Here is a 22,500-nt window from a genome sequence, read left to right on the forward strand (position 1 = left end):
AGTGGTTATTACTTGTGTTCGTCCCACTTACAGCACCGTTTTTCTTCCAGAAACCAACGTTCTTTCATTCACACTTACATGACAACATGACCCTGAAGAAAAACCACAGGCGCAAGGCTGATTCATACTTATGTTATATTTTCTTTGTGTCACTTATTCTTTCTCGTGCCAGGTCAGCACACACACACACACACACACACACACACACACACACACACACACACACACACACACAAATATGACAAAGTTTGCAATACTATTTTCAACAAAATAATGAAAAAAAATGGATACTATCAGCACATATGTCTCATGAATTTTTGTCGATTTTTTTCAGTAATGCAAAATGAAAATAAAATGAAACATCCACCTTTTGCAACCATTAGCTTACCATAGGAATGAAAGGCACAATGTCAGGGCGTGATGGGAGACGGTTATAAATCCGTAAGGGGGGTTTATTTGGACTGTCCTTTGACAGTCAACCAGCCATGCTCGTTGTTTTCATTGTCCACCAAGTCGTTAACGTGTGTACACAGGTTCTGTTTCACGATATGCTACGAAAGCGTGTTGTAACATGTTTTATTTTTCACAGCTTTAAGCTTCCCCGTTGAGTTTATTATGTGGAATTTTTTTTTTTTTTGTAGATAGTGTTGTGATGCTGGTTCGTGGAGAAATGGGGGAAGGGACCAGAAGAATGCAGTGTGTGTGTGTGTGTGTGGCGGGGGTGTATGTGTGTGTGTGTGTGGGGGGGGTGTATGTGTGTGTGTGTGTGTGTGTGTGTGTGTATGTGTGTTTGTGTGTGTTCGTGTGTGTGTGTGTGTTCGTTCGTCTTCAGTTTAACGTCTTTCCACTTGAAGTGATATTAGACGGAAAAAACAACAACAAAAAAACCGTGTGTGTGTGTGTGTGTGTGTGTGTGTGTGTGTGTGTGCGTGTGTGTGCGTGTGTGGGGGTGTATGTGTGTGTGTGTGTGTGTGTGTGTGTGAGTGTGTGTGTGTGTGTGTGTGAGAGTGTGTGTGTTCGTGTGTGTGTGTGCGTGTGTGTGTGTGTGTGTGTGTGTTCGTGTGTGTGTGTGTGTGTGTGTTCGTGTGTGTGTGTCTGTGTGTGTGTGTGTGTGTGTGCGTGCGTGTGTGTGTGTTTGAGTGCATGAGGAGAGGAAAAGGGGATGTGTGTATGTGCACGCTTAAGAATGGGAAAAGTTTGATGTGTATCTGTTTCGGAGGTGCTAATACTATAAGATGAAAATAAAAAGATACGAAGGAACAGCACACTGACCGGGGCAGTTATAGCCATTTTATTCGAGGAGGACGACTCTCAGTCCCTGCTCCAACCTTTTGACCCAGGTCACAGTGCTGAGACACACATCCATAAAAGATATAAAAAATAAAATAACCAGCTCTCCATCTGAGAAATTCTGTTCCTTCAGAACCTCCCTCATGGCCACCAACCCCCTACCGTTTTTTGGTTTGGTTTTTTTGTTTGTTTGTTTGTTTGTTTAATTTGTTTGTTTGTCTGTTTGTTTGCGGCTGTTGTCGTTGTCGTTGTTTTTACATTTGTGAACACAATACGAGATAATTAAAGGGTAAATATATATTTTTTAATTCAATATAGTTTGCATGAGACACCCGTGAAAAGTGAAGAAACACAACAGAGAATGATTTGCAACGATGCCCCTCAGTATTAAACAGCTTTGCCTGCTATCGGGTACAAATACCCCTCAGTATCAAACAGCTTTGCCTGCTATCGGGTACAAATACCCCTCAGTATCAAACAGCTTTGCCTGCTATCGGGTACAAATACCCCTCAGTATCAGTATCAGTAGCTCAAGGAGGTGTCACTGCGTTCGGTTAAAACCATATATGCTACACCACATCTGCCAAGCAGATGCCTGATCAGCAGCGTAACCCAACGCGCTTAGTCAGGCCTCGAGAAAAATAAAATAAAATTAAATTAATTTTTTTTTTTTAATTAATTAATAATAATAATAATAAAATAACATAAAGAAATAAAATAACCAAAAATAATGTAATAAAATAAAATAAATAAATGAAAAATAATAGATAAATACATAAAAATACTACTACTAATATTAATAATATTACAACAACAAAAAAACCCGCAAAAAACCTCCCTTCAGCATTGCACAACATCTTAACTTGCTATCATGTACACAGACAAACACCTCACTGCTAGTTTTAGGAAGAAATCCGTTGTTTTTTTTATCTGGGATGTTCCATATGAGATTCTTTTCACCTGTTTCTAAAACAATTTCATTCAGTCGGAGGTAAAAAAAAAAAAAAAATAATAATAAAGTATACTATACATGATTGTCTAGCATTTTGCTCCGAATTCCTTCCTTCATTTGATGTAATGTTGTTTTGTTGATCATTGATTCAACTAAACTTCGTCTAGATTTGTTCCTCCTTCGATAGTTGGGCCATTTTGTTCATGATTGTAGATATGTTTTTGTTATTGTTGTTGTTGTTGCTGACGTTGTTATTGATGATCGTTTCTTTTTTGTGATGTTTTACTTTTGATCGACGTGTTCTTAGACCTGAAGATGGCTCCAGGTGGTCTGCTAGTTTATGAAGAACATGAAATGAATAAAAAGGAAAGAGTCGGCTTGGTGACAGGTTAGCATGGCACAAGTTATCATACAGATGTACACACCAACTCTTGGCTGACGCTTCAATGGGGTGATGGGTTCTCAGAATGACAGCGAAGCACATTTTACACAAAGGTCTCTAAGATGCCTATCAAGCTGGTAGGTTGTTGTTGTTGTTGTTTGTGTGTGTGTGTGTGTGTGTGTGTGTGTGTGTGTGTGTGTGTGTGTGTGTGTGTGTTAAGTGCCGCTTTCTTTCTTTTGAGAGAGTGGGGTCTCTTGCTGCCTGTAAGACGATACTGTGTTTTAGTACAGCGACGTCAGGCCAGCGTACGTACACACACGGAAGATTATTATCAACTTTTAGTTTTGTCTGTATCACCTGTGTGTTATACAGAGTTTGTCTTATTTAATGAAAAACTAAAAGCTTTGTCTACATCATCCGTGTGTTATACAGAGTTTGTCTTTGGTAATGGAAAACTAAAGGTTTTGTCTGTATCACTCGTGTGTTATATGGAGTCTGTCTTGGGTACTGGAAAACTAAAAGTTTTGTCTGTATAATCCGTTATAGAGAGTTTGTTTTAGGTAATGGAAAATAAAAGTTTTTGTCAGTATCACACGTATGTTTTATGGAGTTTGTGTTAGGCAGTGAAATTTAAAATCACTTCCAGCATTTTGACACACACGCTGTGTGGAGGGGTGGGGGTGGGGTTGAGAGAGAGAGAGAGAGAGAGAGAGAGAGAGAGAGAGAGAGAGAGAGAGAGAGAGAGAGAGAGACAGAGACAGAGACACAGAGAGAGAGAGAGAGAGATTCAATGTTTGACAATGACAAATGTTTTTATTGGGGATGGAATGGAACAGCTGAAAGCTTCTTTACACAATGCAGAGACAGAGAGAGAGAGACAGACAAGAGAGAGTGAGAGACAGACAGACACAGACACAGACACAAACACAGACACAGAGATAGGAGACTCACACAAAAAGAAAACACACACACAAAAGCAGAACAACACACCTTAACTCACTCAGTATGGCCAGTCCGCTCTCCTCCTCTACACAGACCCCTCGGATGTCCAGTGGGTGTCTCAATGACCCAACCTTTAGCTTCCGTCGTCAGAATTGTGGTATTCTTTGTCAACATTCACCTCTTCAATATAAGAGCCTTCCACTTGCAATATTTTGATGAGGAGGAAGGTGGCAGAATGGTTAAGACGCTCAGCTGCCAATACAGAGAGTCCGTGAGGGTGTGGGTTCGAATCCCGCTCTCGCCCTTTCTCCTAAGTTTGACTGGAAAATCAAACTGAGCGTCTGGTCTTTCGGATGAGACGATAAACCGAGGTCCCGTGTGCAGCACGCACTTGGCGCACTGAAAAAGAACCCATGGCAATGAGAGTGTTGTCCTCTGGCGAAATTACGTAAAATGAAATCCACTTTCATAGGTACACAAATATGTAAGCATGCACTCAAGGCCTGACTAAGCGCGTTGGGTTATGCTGCTGGTCAGGCATCTGCTCAACAGATGTGGTGTAGCGTGTATGGATTTGTCCGAACGCAGTGACGCCTCCTTGAGAAAGTGAAACTGAAACTGATGATGGTAATTGGGGTGAACGCCGTTCGTATGGAGAGAGTTATACAAATTCTACTGGCGTATGATATTGATGTGGCCTAGCTTACTAACTTGTCTGCCGATGTGTTGATGCAGGTGTGAGAGCGGAGGGCTCCGAGACAGCGCTGATCGCAGCGTCCTGTGTGGTGGCGGTGTTGGTGTTTTCCGCCATTGTTGGGGCCATCATCTACTGTTCAGTCAGGTATATAGTTAAGGCTCTGTTCGGCTGACGGTTTGTCTGTCTCTGTGTTTGTCTGTCTGTCTGTCTGTCTCTGTCTTTCTGTCTCTCTCTGTCTCTGTCTCTCTCTCTCTCTCTGTCTGTCTCTCTGTCTTTCTTTTTTCTGAATAAATGAATTAGGGGCCTTGGCCTATGGTGAATACACCATTAATTCTGTGTGTGTGTGTGTGTGTGTGTGTGTGTGTGTGTGTGTGTGTGTGTGTTCCTCTCTCTCTTTCTTTCTCTCTCTCTCTCTCTCTGTCTCCTCCTTCCTCTCTCTCTCCCTCTCTTCCTCTCTCTCTCTCTCCCTCTCTTCCCCCCCCCCTCTCTCTCTTCCTTATGTATCACCATCTCTGGCATGGTAAATTGGATAAACTGCAATCGTACACACTGGTTCCAGTAGGTTCAAAGGGACAGAACTCAGTAGAAAAAGAAGGGAGAGTATGGCTAACTGGGCTCTGGGATAAATACACCCTCACACACACACACACACACACACACACACATACACGTGCGCCTCGCGCGCGCGCGCATCTCTCCTCTGCTCATCAGTTTTATCATCAAACACGAAGAATTTGTCATTGTTAAAAGTTCGCTTTCCAACGATCTAAAGCACGCGCACAAATTCACCGTCTTTTTTTATTTTCATTTTTATATCGCTTTCACTGTGTTTGCCTGTTTGTCAATCTGACTGTCTCCAATGTATGAGAGAGAGAGAGAGAGAGAGAGAGGGAGGAGTGGTGGGGGAGGGAAGAAAAGGAGGAGGAAATGGTGTAACAACAAGTGACATCAGAATATCTTTTTTATTCAATCATCCACCTATCATTTTTTGTCAGTCAGCCAATCGTTTATTTCTTTCGTTTTTTTGTGTCTTTTTCTTTTCACTTTAGCACCCCATCTTCTAAAAATGAATGAATAGACTAATTTTTAAACAGCTTTCTTTCTTCCCACCTTACTCTACAGACAAAAAAAACGAGACAGGAACAAGAACAAGAACAAGAACAACAACAACAAGCACACCTTCTCCACCACCTACCCCCAGCAGCCTCCTCCACCCACCCTCAACGGCACCTTCCGCGGCCTCGCCCCAGGACCTCCACATCATCCTCCTCCCCAGCCCCACTTCCCTCCCCGACCCCACCCAGCCCCCCAGGGCTTCGTGAGGGTGGGCGGCGGTGGGGTCAAGGCCAACACGCAGCACGTCGCCCCGTCCAGACACCGTCCTCCCCTCACCTTCTACACCGTGCGGAGGGACCCCCGGGACCTGGGCATCGCTGGGGTGGGGGCTCCCGTGGTGGCCCTGCAACACCCCAACGTCTCGGCCTCTTCCGGTGCTGCCGCTGGCCTGGGTCGTCCGGTGCTCTACCTGGACATGCTGGACTCGCTGAGGCCTCAGGGCCGGCTCTCCTCCACCTTGCCCCGCCACGGTCAGTAGTGGGGGGGCGGGGGTGGGGGGGTTGGATGGATCTGGCTTACTTTAATTTTTTTTTTTTTTTTTTTTGGTTTTGTTTCATTTCATGCTATTTTTGGTTTCTTTTCATTTCATTCTATTTTTGGTTTCTTTTCATTTCATTCTATTTTTGGTGTCTTTTCATTTCATTCTATTTTTGGTTTCTTTTCATTGTGTTTTATCTTATTTTATTTTATTTTATTTCATTCTCATTTTGTCTTAATTCATTCTATTTTGTTTTGCTTTATTTTGTTTGATCTTATTTCTGGATTTGTTTTACTTATTCGTTCTAATTTATTCATTCATTCATTCATTTGATCACTTATCCATGTGTTTGTTTATGTATCCCCTGTTTGTTCTTGGTTGTTTTAGTTTCTGTTTCTCTCTCTCTCTCTCTCAAGGCCTAAGCGCTCTGGGTTATGCTGCTGGTCAGGCATCTGCATGCTTAGCAGATGTGGTGCAGCGTATAGATTATCATGGATTTGTCCGACGACCGCTGTGACGCCTCCTTGAGTAAATGAACTGACTTGAACTGAACTGAGGTGAACTGTCGGATGTGGAGGGTGCGAGGGAAAAGGGGAGATGGGGTGTGGAGGTGTGTGTGTGTGAAAAAGGAGCGAAAATGAGGTGTTATAAAGGATAGGGGGATAAGGGGAGATGGGGTGTGTGTGTGAAAAAGGAGCGAAAATGAGGTGTTATAAAGGTTGGGGGATAAGGGGAGATGGGGTGTGGGGTGTGTGTGAAAAAGGAGCGAAAATGAGGTGTTATAAAGGATAGGGGGGTAAGGGGAGATGGGGTGTGGGGGTGTGTGTGAAAAAGGAGCGAAAATGAGGTGTTATAAAGGATAGAGGGATAAGCGGAGATGGGGTGTGGGGTGTGTGTGAAAAAGGAGCGAAAATGAGGTGTTATAAAGGTTGGGGGATAAGGGGAGATGGGGTGTAGGGTGTGTGTGAAAAGGAGCGAAAATGAGGTGTTATAAAGGATAGGGGGATAAGGGGAGATGGGGTGTGGGTGTGTGTGTGAAAAAGGAGCGAAAATGAGGTGTTATAAAGGATAGGGGGGGTAAGGGGAGATGGGGTGTGGGGGTGTGTGTGAAAAAGGAGCGAAAATGAGGTGTTATAAAGAATACGGGGATAAGCGGAGATGGGGTGTGGGGGTGTGTGTGAAAAAGGAGCGAAAATGAGGTGTTATAAAGGACAGGGGGATAAAGGGAGATGGGGTGTGGGTGTGTGAAAAAGGAGCGAAAATGAGGTGTTATAAAGGATAGGGGGATAAAGGGAGATGGGGTGTGGGTGTGTGTGTGAAAAAGGAGCGAAAATGAGGTGTTATAAAGGATAGGGGGATAAGGGGAGATGGGGTGTAGGGTGTGTGTGAAAAAGGAGCGAAAATGAGGTGTTATAAAGGATAGGGGGATAAGGGGAGATGGGGTGTGTGTGTGAAAAAGGAGCGAAAATGAGGTGTTATAAAGGATAGGGTGATAAGGGGAGATGGGGTGTGTGTGTGAAAAAGGAGCGAAAATGAGGTGTTATAAAGGATAGGGGGATAAGGGGAGATGGGGTGTGGGGGTGTGTGTGAAAAAGGAGCGAAAATGAGGTGTTATAAAGGATAGGGGGATAAGGGGAGATGGGTTGTGGGGGTGTGTGTGAAAACAAAGGGGGGGGGGGTCGAGATTGAATAAGGGGAGATCGGGAGGTGTTGTAGAAAGGGTAGGAGAATAAGGGTGATTGGGGTGAGGAGAAATCGGATGTGTAGAGGGGTGGGGGTGGGGGGATAAGGGGAGACCAGTGGGGTGGGAAAGGTAGTAATTATAATAATCATAATCATAATAATAATAATAATAATAATGATAATAATAATCATCATAATAAATGTAGGCTTATATAGCCCACTACCCCTACCTCAGATGGGACTCACCGCGCTTTACAATAAAATAGATAAATTTAAGACTAAGTGTCGTAAAATATGTACAAAGTCAACACAGTTTCACATGACATTAGCTAAGATATACATATGTAAGTCTAAGTGACATAAAAAAAATATGTAAATCGACACAGACGCCGCCATCACAGTCTCAAATCACACAGGTGCAAATCACAGCAAAACTAAGCACATCACATTCACCATTGTCAAAAATAAACACCAGGAAACCAGGTATCACGAAAAACACAAAAAAATATCACAGATGCATACAGATCAACACAAAGAACACATCCAGCAACAAAAATCACAGTAAGCACAAGCAGATGGAAAAATTTTCAGTGAGAAAAGTACAGTTTGAAAAGATAGGTTTTGTGAGTGCTCTCTTGAATGCGTGTGTTGGGGAGGTGTGAGGGCAGTGAACTCCATTGTATAGGTGCAACAAAATAAAAAAGGAACGTTCACCGTACGTTTTAGTACGAATCTTTGGAATGGACAGTGTGCGTTTGTCATTTCAAGAACGGAGGGATAAGGGGATTTGGGAGGGTGGGGGTGTGGTTAGGAGGGTGCCTGGAGGATATGGGTGATTGAGAGAGAAAAAAAGAGAGATTGGGAATGGACATTTGGTGAGATCGGGGTGAACGAACGAACGGACGAACGAACGAACGAACAATGTTTGTTTCCAGGGTATATTGACATAAGCACAATAACAACAAAAAAATGCTTTTCTTTTTTGCCGACCAGCCCTGGGGTGCAAAAATTTTAGAGACTGAGAAAAGCACACGACACAGGAAAGAGAGAGAAGATTGAAATAGGAAAAGAGAGGGCGGGGAGCGGCGAGAGTGAGAGAGAGGAGAGAATAGAAAAGAGGAAACGTGAGAGAGAGAGAGAGAGAGAGAGAGAGAGGATATCGGGGGCGGGGGAGGGGGTGGTACCAGGCGGTGGGGGGGATAAGGGGGGAATCGGGGCCGGGGACTATAATGAGAGATGGGGGGAGAGGGGTTACTATTGAAAGACCACAGCCATGAACAACTTAAGGCCAGCAGATTGCCAAGAGGTCGTTAAACTCTCCACGTCAGTTGGGTTACTGTGGCAACAGGAAGAGAGAGGCTGCGCGTGTGGCTGAGTGGGCTGGACTGACTCGGGAGGGGGGAGTTTTGTTGTCGTTTTGTTATGTTGTATTTGTTTTGTTGTTGTTGTTGTTGTTTTGTGTGTGGGTTTTTGTTTATGAGTTTGACGTTTTCCTCGTGTGTGTGTGTGTGTGTGTGTGTGTGTGTGTGTGTGTGTGTGTGTGTGTGTGTGTGTGTGTGTGTGTAAGTGTCTGTGTGCGTGCTCTTCTTCGTCTTCTCATTCTCTCTCTCTGTCTCTCTCTCTCTGTCTCTCTCTCTCTGTGTCTCTCTCTCTCTGTCTCTTCCTCTCTGTCTCTCTCTCTCTCTTTTCACCAATTTCTTCACACTATAGGTATTTAGCGGACACAGACTTGTTTAATTATAACGAGAACTGAAACGCTCTGTGTAACGATCATTTAATCCATGGTATTATATATAACCTATAGTTTTCTACGAAACGCTGTGTATAATAATAATATTTATAACGCTTCCAGTGTTGTGTATTCTTTATGTTAATTTGATCAGTGTTGAATGTCATTGGTTTATGCTAACTCTTTTAGTTCTAAGAATTATTCGTGTATATATTAACGCTTTCAGTGCTGAGAATCATCCGTTCATGTTAATTAATGCTTTCAGCATTTGGTTTCTTCGTTCAGTTTAAATCTTTTGGTGCTTGTTGTTATCCGTTCATAGCTGAGCGTTTTTTGTTGCTTGATCTTATTGAACATGTTTCTTCTTGCTGTTTTGTATGTTGTTAACTCTTTTCATGCGGACACAGGGTACACGCGTCGCTACAAACCGAAGCGGCAACCGAGCAGAAAGCGTTATTATTATGGTACAGATTTGTGTGCTTGCACTGGTTTTTGTTTTTTTCTTTATTCTTCAATTTATTGATGAATTTATTTATTTATTTATTAATTTTTGGTGAAGTGCACAGCACAGCACTCTAAGTTGTAGTTTGGTTTCATTTGAGTTTTCTCCTCATTCCAATTGTTTATGGCACCCACATTCATATATACTTTTAGGGAATGCACGGGTAAAAATATTTAAAACCCCTTGACTGCCTCGGGACGTAGCACTTACGTCCACATTGATGTCACTGATGAAATCATCTGAAGAAAAGAAGACATCTCTGGAAGGCTGAAAGTTCACATATTTCATCCAGAGTAATATATCTCCAGGCCGTTTTCTCAGTTTTCGGCTGATTGTTCTGGATACTGATTTATGACTTGAATCACCTCATTCTGCTGGGTTGTTTTTTTTCTGACAGTCAAGGGGTTTTCATGTTCAGAGGAAAGCCTACGGACAAATGGTTCCTAGGTCCCACAGACTGTCTCCTATCCCCCCCCTCCCCCCCCATCCCCCACCGCACACCCACACCTTCCATCCTTCCACGTCAGTGTTTTGGGTTGGGTTTTGTTTAGGTTTGTTTTTTTGTTTTTTTATCTGATGATGTTTCAAGACTTTGTGCAAGATAGAATGCGTGGTTGTTGTTTTTTCAGTGGTGTGAGCGGAGTGAGCATGCGTGCGCTCGCGCGCGCGCGCGTGTGTGTGTGCGCGCGTGCGTGCTCGTGTGTGTGTGCTCGCATGTGTGTGTGTGTGTTTGTTTGTTTATTTATATCTCAATGTGTGCATATGTGTACGTTTATTTCATTGTGCGTGTGTTTATTTCTGTGTGTGTTCATGCGTGTGCGTTCGCACCTGTGTGCATGCAGTGAAAGAGAGTGAGTTCTATTTTCAATTTTTTTGACATTTTCTCCTAAGTTCATCTATTCTTCCTCTGCGTTGTGCAAACAGTAATATTCTGACGTGCATTGCACTGTGGTCGTGGTCTGTTTCACCAGCCCGCTGATTTGGAATCGCGTTCCCACAGACTTTAACAAGTACCTGTGCACTGCTTCTTTAAGGATGAATGCACTGTTGTTTGTTTCTTGTAACACACGCCTTTCCCTTGCACCTAACAGGGGAAAAAAAAAGTTTAAATTTTTCTCCCCCCCCCCCCCCCCCCCCCCCCCCCCCCCAACCCTTCTCTACTACTCACCTTCGTTTCCTCTCTAGCCGGAGTATGCCCATATGAAAATGTAGACGCGTGGGAGTTCGTTGGTTGCTTTTGTTTGTTTGTTTGTTTTTATTATTTTTATCTATGTGTTTACCTTGTCACGCCTCTATAGCTTTTGAAAATGTAAAACGCATTGACTCGGCTCACTTGGGCAGGAGGGGTGCGGTTAGCGCTCGATAAGTTTTTTTCGTATGAATTCTTCTTCGTCGTCTTCTTCTTCATTTTCTTCTGATTCTTCTTCTTGTTTTTCTTATCTTTTTTTTATCTTTTTTTTTATTGCTATCATTATTTTCATTATCATTACTATTATTGTTCGTTTTGTTAAATTATATTCCCTTCTTCTTTCTAACTCTTCCTCCACTAACTACTTCACTCTCTCTCTCTCTCTCTCTCTCTCTCTCTCTCTCTCTCTCTGTGTGTGTGTGTGTGTGTGTGTGTGTGTGTGTGTGTGTGTGTGTGTGTGTGTGTGTGTGTGTGTGTCTCTGTCTGTCTCTCGCTCGCTAATAAATTTTCTTCATGCTTATCCATACGATGACAAAAATGACAAATGATGTTCCAGTTTGGGTGTCACTGCTACCTTAAGCTGACACCGACAGGCCCACAGGATAGATACACAAAACAAACATTGAGAATCAGTCGTCATTCACAGCGTCAGCAAGACGAGAACGTTGTCTACCAATAATAGTTTCAACGGGGTTGTCTCCCATGCACCGTGAACTGGCCACAGGTCTTTGACGTGTTCTGTTCTGAACTGATCGCCGACTTCTGACGAAAAAAAATAATGATTTATGAAAGACAACACTTCGCCTGGTCTATGCATCTGTAGAATTCATTTTAATTAATTTAGATATGATGATTGTGTTTTCTTGTATTACATTGAATCTTATCGTTATCCATTTTGTGTAGCATTTTGTATGTGCAGTGGTTTTGTTGTTGTTGTTGTTGTTGTGTGTGTGTGTGTGTGTAGTGTCCTTGAGTTTTAATCAAAAGTTGATGATGTTTTAATCCTTTATTTGTCCACATATGATACAACTGTAAAAACCGGTTATGATTGTGTTTATCTTTGCACCGTTTCATGTTTTGAAGCGTTCTGATGTTGGCGGTGGTGAATATCCTTATTAACTCACTCAGTACGGCCAGCCCTCTCTTCTCCTCTACACAGACCCCTCGGATGTCCAGCGGGTGTCTCAATGACCCAACCTTTAGCTTCCGTCGTGAGAATTGTGGTATTCTTTGTCAACATTCACCTCTTCAGTATAAGAGCCTTCCGCTTGCAATATTTTGATGATGGTAATTGGGGTGAAACGCTGTTAACGTCGTCTCTTTCGCCGTTCGTATGGAGAGAGTTAAAGGGGGAAGGTGGGTGGAAGGAAAGATCAGTGCACATGTTTTTCTCCGTGTAAGGGGGGTAGGGGGTGGGGTGGCAAGTGTGTGCGTGCGTGTGCGTGTGTTTATAATAATTGTATTAGTCGCGCGTACCTGTCTCATGGATTTGTTCTGTTATCAATGTTGTTGTTATTATTATTATAGTCATGGATTCATTAGTCACTTTGATTTTCCAAGGCTCCCGCTGTAACATTTCCACTCATTAAATTCATACTCAACGTACATTCCATTTATTATTTAGTTGTTTTGTTGTTGTTTGTTTGTTTGATTTTTCTTGGTTTTGTTTTTTGGTTTTATTTTGGTTTGGTTTGGTTTCTTTTGTTGTTGTTGTTTTTGTTTGTTTTTGTGGGGGTTTTTTGGGGGGTGCGGGGGGAGGGGGAGGCTGGGAGAGGGGGGGGGGGGGTTGTATACAATGTGCACTGAACACTGGCCAGGGGGTTGTTAGACCTACTGTGATGCAATTAGATCTGTCCATGTTTTTCACTTGGTTGACCATGTCATCAACAACGACAGACGTCAGTTTTATGATTGATAATGGCTCTAACTGATCATTAACATCAGCGTGCGCACGTGCGTGCAAACACGCACACACACACACACACACACACACACACACACACACACACACACACACACACACACACACACACACACACACACACGACACACGCTTGCTGACACGCAGGCTTGTTAACCACTGAAAATGACCGTAATTTTCCTTTCACCGCCGCCCTTTTCCAGCCAGTGACTGATGGCACTGCAGATCGAATGATCCAGAACCTGCAGTGCATTCAGAGGCGTTAAATCACCACTTCAGCACGTAACCAAAAGGAGATTGCATAATGACTCCTGTTCCGATTGATCACAAATTTCCTGCAAGAAACTGTGGAAGATAATGAACATAAAGATAGAAGGGGGGCGGGGGCGGGGGGGGGGAGGAGGACCGTGGTGCGGGTGGAGTGGGTGGGTGGGTAGACTGTTGGCCGCGCTAACCACACTTTCTTTTTCTTTTTTTTTATTAATTTGGATTTCCCTTGCTTTGTATTCAATGTGCGTGCGTGCGTGTGTGTGAAATAAAGACTTTTTTTCTGTTTGTATGTTTATTTGCTTTGTTGCTGGTGAGTTATAAAAAGAAATGATTGCATTTGCGAAGAAAGAGAGAGACGTTTAAAATTGTTTTGTTTTTGGTTGTTGTTTTTTCAGTGTTCTCTGTCTCTGTATGCAATGTACAGGGTCAGTGTGTGTAAATACATGGAGATCAATGAATCAGTGCTACAAACAGTCCTTTGATAACTACCAACAGTGGTTTCGTTTCAATACTACAAACAGTCCTTTGATAACTACCAACAGTGGTTTCGTTTCAATACTACAAACAGTCCTTTGATAACTACCAACAGTGGTTTCGTTTCAATACTACAAACAGTCCTTTGATAACTACCAACAGTGGTTTCGTTTCAATACCACAAACAGTCCTTTGATAACTACCAACAGTGGTTTCGTTTCAATACTACAAACAGTCCTTTGATAACTACCAACAGTGGTTTCGTTTCAATACTACAAACAGTCCTTTGAAAACTACCAACAGTGGTTTCGTTTCAATACCACAAACAGTCCTTTGATAACTACCAACAGTGGTTTCGTTTCAATACCACAAACAGTCCTTTGATAACTACCAACAGTGGTTTCGTTTCAATACTACAAACAGTCCTTTGAAAACTACCAACAGTGGTTTCGTTTCAATACTACAAACAGTCCTTTGATAACTACCAACAGTGGTTTCGTTTCAATACTACAAACAGTCCTTTGATAACTACCAACAATGGTTTCGTTTCAATACTACAAACAGTCCTTTGATAACTACCAACAGTGGTTTCGTTTCAATACTACAAACAGTCCTTTGAAAACTACCAACAGTGGTTTCGTTTCAATACTACAAACAGTCCTTTGAAAACTACCAACAGTGGTTTCGTTTCAATACTACAAACAGTCCTTTGAAAACTACCAACAGTGGTTTCGTTTCAATACTACAAACAGTCTCTTCGCAATTTTAGTGAGGTTGTATATATTCTCTGAGTTCCACGAATGCTAGAAACAAAAACTCCTTGATGTTGTAAAGCAGTTGGTGGCTATATTCTGTACAGAGAGGAATATGTATACCACCTACACTTTGAACGTAACCCATACCTCCTGTCTCTCTGTTCACAGCCAACGGCAGTGCGGGGGGTGTTGTCATCAGGTAAGTTTTCAAATTCATCGTCATAAGATTGAAGGATGGGAGGCTACAATAAGTCTTAATGTTTGTTAACGTGGTTGGGGTGTGACTGTAATGTTGTTGGTCTCATCCTCATCCTCCCTTCCTTCCCCTCCCACACCTTCTTCTTTGCTGGTTGTAAATCATGCAGTGCAATTTAAGTATCAAAAACAAAAATCATTTCGAACAATAAACGCAAACGGAAGCCAGAAATGGAAGGAGGAAGGGGTGGTGTAGGGTGTGTGGGGTGGGGTGAGGGGTGAGGCAAGAAAAAAAAAGCAGGACAGTATAATTAATTTATTTCCCAGTTTTGTGATGTTATAGCTAGCGCAAAGGGAATCCTTTCCAAATGTGTGTGTGTGTGTGTGTGTGTGTGTGTGTGTGTGTGTGTGTGTGTGTGTGTGTGTGTGTGTGTGTGTGTGTTGTATGAGTATGCTGAGGACTACAAAATGTTGAAGCTATTTGGGCTGTATATATTTCAGTTTGTGGAACCCTGGTCCTTAGAAACGGTGAATAATAGTATACAGCACAATGCTGTACAGTACAGAGGACAGTACAGTAGAATACAGCAAAGCAAAGTGCAGTACAGAACATTATAGTTCAGTTCAATACTGTGCAGTATGATGTAGAACAGCGGCGAACAGAGCAGAATAGTCACAACACAGCATAACACAGCACTGTAGGCCACAGCACAATACAGCAATGTACAGTGCAGTACAGCACAACACAGCACAGAATGGAACATCACAGCACAGCACAGTTCAACACAGCACAGTACATTGTAGCGCAACACAACATAGCCTAACACTGTACAGCACATTACAGCATAGCACAGCATAGGACAGTACAGCAAAGCACAGCATAGCACAGTACAGCAAAGCAGAGCACAGCAAAGCAAAGCACAACACAACACAGTAAAGTACAGCACAGTATATAGCACAGCACAGCACAACATAGTGCAACACAGCGAGGCACTATACAGCACAATACAGTATAGTGCATTGCTAAAACCAAAGCAGAAAAAAACAACCAACAGAGGAATGAACAACACGAGATGACAAGAAAAGACCGCATGAGAATGATACTGTGTGTTTGAACTATAACCTAGTTTAAAGCTTCCTCATCTGGTTTGTTGCAGGGAACTGGACAAAGGTGAAGAAAGGGTACGTGCAATTTGTCATCTTTTGTACTCCGTCCCCCCTCACACACACACACACACACACACACACACACCACGTACAATTAGAGAGGGGGAGCACGGACACAGACACGTGGATACAAATAGCGAATTCAGAGGAGGTGAAATATTCTTATTAATAGTTGTTTTATAATGAATGGGTGTGTGATAAAACAAACATTTCCATATGCAAGGTTTGTGTAAGTGTTTGTTAAAAATCACCATATGTAATGAATATAATGTGCCTACGCGCGCGCGCGTGTGTGTATGTGCGTGTGTGTGCGTCTATGACAGAGAGAGAGAGAGAAGGGCACAGTGAGAGACACAGACAGAGAGAGAGAGACGGGGGGGATGGGGGTGGAAGGGCGGGGGAGAGAGAGTGAAGTCATACTCCGAACTACATGCGGTTTGTTTCAAAACTCCAGACGGGAATAATGTGAATGTCTCACTGCTTGACATCCCGCCATTCTTTCACATTTTAAAGGCCTGTCACATCACCCACACCCTGCTACTGTCCACACTCCATGCACACTGCTACTGCCCACACTCCATGCACACTGCTACTGTCCACACTGCTACTGTCCACGCTGCCACTGTCCACACTCCATGCACACTGCTACTGCCCACACTCCATGCACACTGCTACTGTCCACACTGCTACTATCCACACTCCATGCACACTGCTACTGCCTACACTCCATGCACACTGCTACTGTCCACACTGCTACTGTCCACACTCCATGCACACTGCTACTGTCCACACTGCTACTGTCCACGCTGCCACTGTCCACACTCCATGCACACTGCAACTGCCCACACTCCATGCACACTGCTACTGTCCACACTGCTACTGTCCACACTCCATGCACACTGCTACTGCCCACATTCTATGCACACTGCTACTGTCCACACTCCATGAACACTGCTACTGTCCACGCTGCTACTGCCCACACTGCTACTGTCCACACTCCATGCACACTGCTACTGTCCATACTGCTACTGTCCACACTCCATGCACACTGCTACTGCCTACACTCCATGCACACTGCTACTGTCCACACTGCTACTGTCCACACTCTATGCACACTGCTACTGCCCACACTCCATGCACACTGCTACTGTCCACACTCCATGCACACTGCTACTGTCCACACTGCTACTGTCCACACTGCTACTGTCCACACTCCATGCACACTGCTACTGTCCACACTCCATGCACACTGCTACTGTCCACGCTGCTACTGTCCACACTCCATGCACACTGCTACTGTCCACACTGCTACTGTCCACACTCCATGCACACTGCTACTGTCCACACTGCTACTGTCCACACTCCATGCACACTGCTGTCCACACTCCATGCACACTGCTACTGTCCACACTGCTACTGTCCACACTCCATGCACACTGCTACTGTCCACACTGCTACTGTCCACACTCCATGCACACTGCTACTGTCCACACTGCTACTGCCTACACTCCATCCACACTGCTACTGTCCACACTCCATGCACACTGCTACTGTCCACACTCCATGCACACTGCTACTGTCCACACTGCTACTGTCCACACTCTATGCACACTGCTACTGTCCACGCAGCTACTGCCCACACTCTATGCACACTGCTGTCCACACTCTATCCACATTTCTACTGTCCACACTGCTACTGTCCACACTCTATGCACACTGCTACTGTCCACGCTGCCACTGTCCACACTCTATGCACACTGCTACTATCCATGCTGCCACTGTCCACACTCTATGCACACTGCTACTGTCCACACTGCTACTGTCCACACTCTATGCACACTGTACTGCTACTGTCCACACTCTATGCACACTGCTACTGTCCACGCTGCTACTGCCCACACTCTATGCACACTGCTGTCCACACTCTATCCACATTTCTACTGTCCACACTGCTACTGTCCACACTCTATGCACACTGCTACTGTCCACGCTGCCACTGTCCACACTCCATGCACACTGTTACTGTCTACGCTGCTACTGTCCACACTATGCACACTGCTACTGTCCACACTGGTACTGTCCACACTCTATGCACACTGCTACTGTCCACACTGCTACTGTCCACACTCTATGCACACTGCTACTGTCCACACTGCTACTGTCCACACTCTATCCACACTGCTACTGTCCACACTACTACTGTTCACACTCCATGCACACTGCTGTCCACACTCTATTCACACTGCTACTGTCCACACTGCTACTGTTCACACTCCATGCACACTGCTGTCCACACTCTATGCACACTGCTACTGTCCACACTGCTACTGTCCACACTCCATGCACAGTATCTCTCATAGGGGAGGAAGGTGGCAGATTGGTCAAAACGCTCAGCTGCCAATACAGAGAGTCCATGAGGGTGTGGGTTCGAATCCCGCTCTCGCCCTTTCTCACAAATTTGATTGGAAAATCAAACTGAGGCCGAGGTTCCGTGTGCAGCACGCACTTGGCGCACTGAAAAAGAACCCATGGCAGCGAGAGTGTTGTCCTATGGCAAAATTATGTAAAAAGAAATGCACTCTGATAGGTACACAAATATATATGCATGCACTCAAGGCCTGACAAGCGCGTTGGGTTATGCTGCTGTCAGGCATCTGCCCAGCAGATGTGGTGTAACGTGAGTGGATCTGTCCGAACGCACTGACGCCTCCTTGAGAAACTGTGAAGTGAAACAAACTGTCATATCACCCACACCCTGCTCATGTCCACACTCCATGCCCACAGGCCTCCCAGGAAGAGCGGTACCGCAAGAAGGAGCACAAGAAGTCCCGGGGCCGCTCCAAGTCCCGTTCCCGATCCGACTCGCCCCTCGCCGACGGGAAGAGAGAGAGGTCAAGGTCAAGGTCCCGGGACTCCAGACCCCGGTCCAGACACTCTACCGTGGACGACCCTCCGGTGCAGGCCATGCCCGGGGACATCATCCTGAACCAGTCCCACCGGCAGCCCGCGGCTGGGCTCGGCGCCTTGTCCGACACCCGGAGAAGCGACCACCACAACGACGGCGGAGAGGGGTTCCTCACCACCTCCCTGCACAAGCAGCAGGACGGCTATCCCGCGACGTGGGACCGGCCCGGACAGCCACAGCCACAGCGCTACGACTCGGTGGGGAGGCGGGACTTCCAGGCATACCCCCTGGCCGACGACACGTTCGACACGCCCACCGCCGACTACACGGCCAGCAACCCCACCTTGCCGGGATCCGAACCCGCGTCCCGTGAAGGACTTCACAGAGCTCCTCCGTCAGAGGCTGGGTCCGACCCAGAGCCCACACCGCGGGCGGACTACCCTCCCCCCGACCGACAGGACCGGCCGTCTTTCAGGCGGAGAGGGTCTGATGCCGGTCATGAGGACACCACGCCCAGGGCGGACTACAGCGCCGCCCGGGACTCCAGCGCCGAGAACCCCGCCTTCAGCTTCACGGCGGCCATGCAGCCCTACTCCCCTCCCTTAGACAGAACCACGGACACGGGCGCCAACCACAGCTTTGAAACCATCCTCAACTCCGTCAACTTCAACGACGACAAAGCTGGAGGGTCCCGGAGACCGCCCACACCTCCCTTTGACGGGGAGGTCTCTCCTCGGGACTCCGTGTACCCACCCAGAGGTCGCAGCTTGCGGCAGATGGTCCCCCAAGACGGGCGTGTCCCTACACCGCCCCCTGCCCCCACTGACGCCAACGGGGACAGCGACACCGGGGAAACTCTGAGGACGTCTCAGTCACCAGCCCGACCTCCCACTCCTCCTCCTCTTCCTCCTCCAGGGAAGATGGCGCGGCCCGCGGAGCCCCAACTGGACGTGTTGCGAGACCTGCAGGAGGAGGGCGCCAAGGCTAAGCAGCCCCAGACGCCCACGGCCCACCTGCCGCCCCTGCCCTTCATGGCCGAACTCCGGCGGCGTCAGGGAGACCCCGAGGAGGAGGCCGACAAGGGCGGGGCGGGGCAGGACCGGCTGAAGCAGGCCTTTTCCCTGGAGTCCATGCAGCAGCGGGGGGACGACATCCTGAGGGGGCTGGACGCCGTGCTGGCTCCGGAAGGCTTCGGCGCCAACCGCTCCCACGTGTCCTTCGCCGCGGACCCCCAGGAGATCATCCTGCCCCCAGACCTGCCCGGCTCCACCTCCACCCTGCCTCCTGACTACGACAACGACCCCCCGCGACCACCCTCTTCCTCCTCCTTCTTCTCCCAGGGCGCACCACCACCACCACCTCCACCTCCTCCTCCTCCTCCGCCACCTCCTCCTCCTGTCATGTCTCATCGGTTTTGAGCTTGACGGTGTTGAGCTGTCTCCTCTGCCCATCCCCATGCCCATACCCCCCTCCCACGGCCCATTTTTCTCTTTCCACTGCCATTTTTTAACCTTTTTTTGTTTTGTTTTTTTCTTGAATGCGTCACGTACTCAGCCATAATATAAAAAGATAAATGATATTAACAACAATTAAAGGGAATATATTTTTGACAGTGCTAAGTAAAGCATGTTTAAAAAAAAAAGAAGAAGAAAGGAAACCGGTTGTAACTATGTAAGAGAAAGGGAGTGGAGGCTTTCCATGGATAAACAAAAGAACACGTGGCAACAAAAACCAAACCAAACAAAACCAAATCAATCAACCAACAGAAAAGAAAAGCATATAATAACACAACAAGTGCGGAAACAGCTAAGGGAAAGAAAACAACAACAAAACAAAACAAACAACAACCCCCCTCACCCCCCACCCCCCCCCCCCCAAAAAGGGGGGGGGTCGCATTAATGTGTTCCGGGACATTTTAGGAATTCCTTCACTTTCTTTAGTCATTTTGTTTGTTTGTTTTTTTTAAATAACAATATTGATTCCTTCAACTCTTTAGTCTTTTTTTTTCATATATAATTATTGATATTACATCCTATAACTAAGTTTTTTTTGTGTTTTTTTTTTAATTTTCCGAAAATACAGATGGGGACCAGAATGATTGTAAACAAAACAGAACACGATACAAAACGCCTTTCATTCGGTTCTAGAATGTCTTCAACACAGTTGAGCATAAAGGGAATTCAAAGGCACACACACACACACACACACACACACACACACACACAGCGAGAGAGCGAGACACAGTGGTGTTTCTGGGTTTGGAAGACGAAATGTTTCCAATTTGAGCCTGGTGAGGCCATTTGACGCTGGAGTCGGAACACTTATCGTGTCCTGTTTTATATTCTATGCTCTGGTCTTCGTCAGAATTGTTGGCTGTGTATTAATTTTCAAGAGACATTTTCAACCCCGCACCTGCAGTCTTCGTTTGTTTAATTTTGCTTCATTTTTCTCTGAACAAAATAACTGTATGGAAGATAATATAAAACGCACGCCCGCCCCCCGGCCCCATAACCCTCCCCCTCCCCTTCTCCCTCCGGATGGTCAACTTGGTCACGTTCTGGCGGAGGACTAACTTTGAACTTATATCATACTGCCACCGTTGTTGTTACTTATATTATTAACACAATAGCTTTTGTGAGTGTTTTTCTTTTCTTTTTTCTTTCTGATTCAGCCTTCGCATCAGCAGTGGAATCCAGTTCTGATGAGGCTGTAGTGCTTGTGTGTGTGTGTGAGTGAAAATGTGAAGGTGACTATGACGCAATGTATATATATATATATATATATATATATATATATATATATATATACATATCAAATTACCTTGTCAGTAAAAGAGGCTGCATTTTTTTCAATGATGGCAGAACAGCATATTAAATGACCCAGATGGTGTAAACCTTTCAAAATGTGAACAATACATCCGAGGATAGCTTGAGACCTTCTTTTAATACATGTATATATATATATATATATATATATATATATATATATATATATATATGTGTGTGTGTGTGTGTGTGTGTGTGTGTGTGTGTGTGTGTGTGTATACATCATGTGTGTGTGTGTGTGTGTGATGAATGTACATGCAGGCATGAATGCGAATGTAAGACATGAATGGGGTGGTTGTGTATGTGTTTGGGAGACAAAGAATTTTGAACTGAGTGCTTTTTTTCTGGTGGATAAGTGGGAAGGAGAATCGAGTCATCATTGATTCACAGTAGTGTGCTCATCTCACCGTTTTCGTTCTTCCAATTGTCAAGCAGCCGTATTCTTACATTTGTATTTCTGTCGGGTTTGTGTGTGTGTGTGTGTGTGTGTGTGTGTGTGTGTGTGTGTGTGTGTGTGTGTGTGTGTGTGTAGTTTTTTGGGGGGAGAGGAGGGGGGGTTGTTTGTTTGTTTTGCTCATCTCTTTCGTTCCAAAGGCTCTCACGGCCTGGTCTGCAACATTGGTTTTATTCGCAGTTCAGGAATCTTCACCCACCCCCTCTTTTTCTTTTTCCTTTAGCAGTTGTGTAGGGTCACTGACGACTCCTTCAAACTTGACATGAACCGGGAAGTGGAGGATTAGCAGTTGTGTAGGGTCACTGACGACTCCTTGAAACTTGACATGAACCGGGAAGTGGAGGATGAGCAGTTGTGTAGGGTCACTGACGACTCCTTCAAACTTGACATGAACCGGGAAGTGGAGGATTAGCAGTTGTGTAGGGTCACTGACGACTCCTTGAAACTTGACATGAACCGGGAAGTGGAGGATTGGCAGTTGTGTAGGGTCACTGACGACTCCTTCAAACTTGACATGAACCGGGAAGTGGAGGATTAGCAGTTGTGTAGGGTCACTGACGACTCCTTCAAACTT

At 45.3% G+C, this 22,500-nt stretch overlaps 1 protein-coding gene across 1 annotated transcript in view; it reads left to right on the plus strand.

Moving 5' to 3' along the window:
* LOC143292452 (uncharacterized) overlaps window positions 1-20,516 on the plus strand; it is a 40,759-nt gene extending 20,243 nt beyond the window's left edge. The window contains exons 2-6 of the mRNA XM_076602740.1: window positions 4,302-4,407; window positions 5,386-5,849; window positions 14,549-14,579; window positions 15,733-15,757; window positions 18,527-20,516. Coding sequence (XP_076458855.1) covers window positions 4,302-4,407; window positions 5,386-5,849; window positions 14,549-14,579; window positions 15,733-15,757; window positions 18,527-20,065 — 2,165 coding nt within the window. The 3' untranslated portion in view covers window positions 20,066-20,516. The remainder of the gene's footprint in view (window positions 1-4,301; window positions 4,408-5,385; window positions 5,850-14,548; window positions 14,580-15,732; window positions 15,758-18,526) is intronic.
* The last annotated feature ends 1,984 nt before the right edge of the window (window positions 20,517-22,500 follow it).

The sequence above is a fragment of the Babylonia areolata genome, chromosome 18 (assembly GCF_041734735.1).
Source record: "Babylonia areolata isolate BAREFJ2019XMU chromosome 18, ASM4173473v1, whole genome shotgun sequence".
Taxonomy (NCBI): domain Eukaryota; kingdom Metazoa; phylum Mollusca; class Gastropoda; order Neogastropoda; family Buccinidae; genus Babylonia; species Babylonia areolata.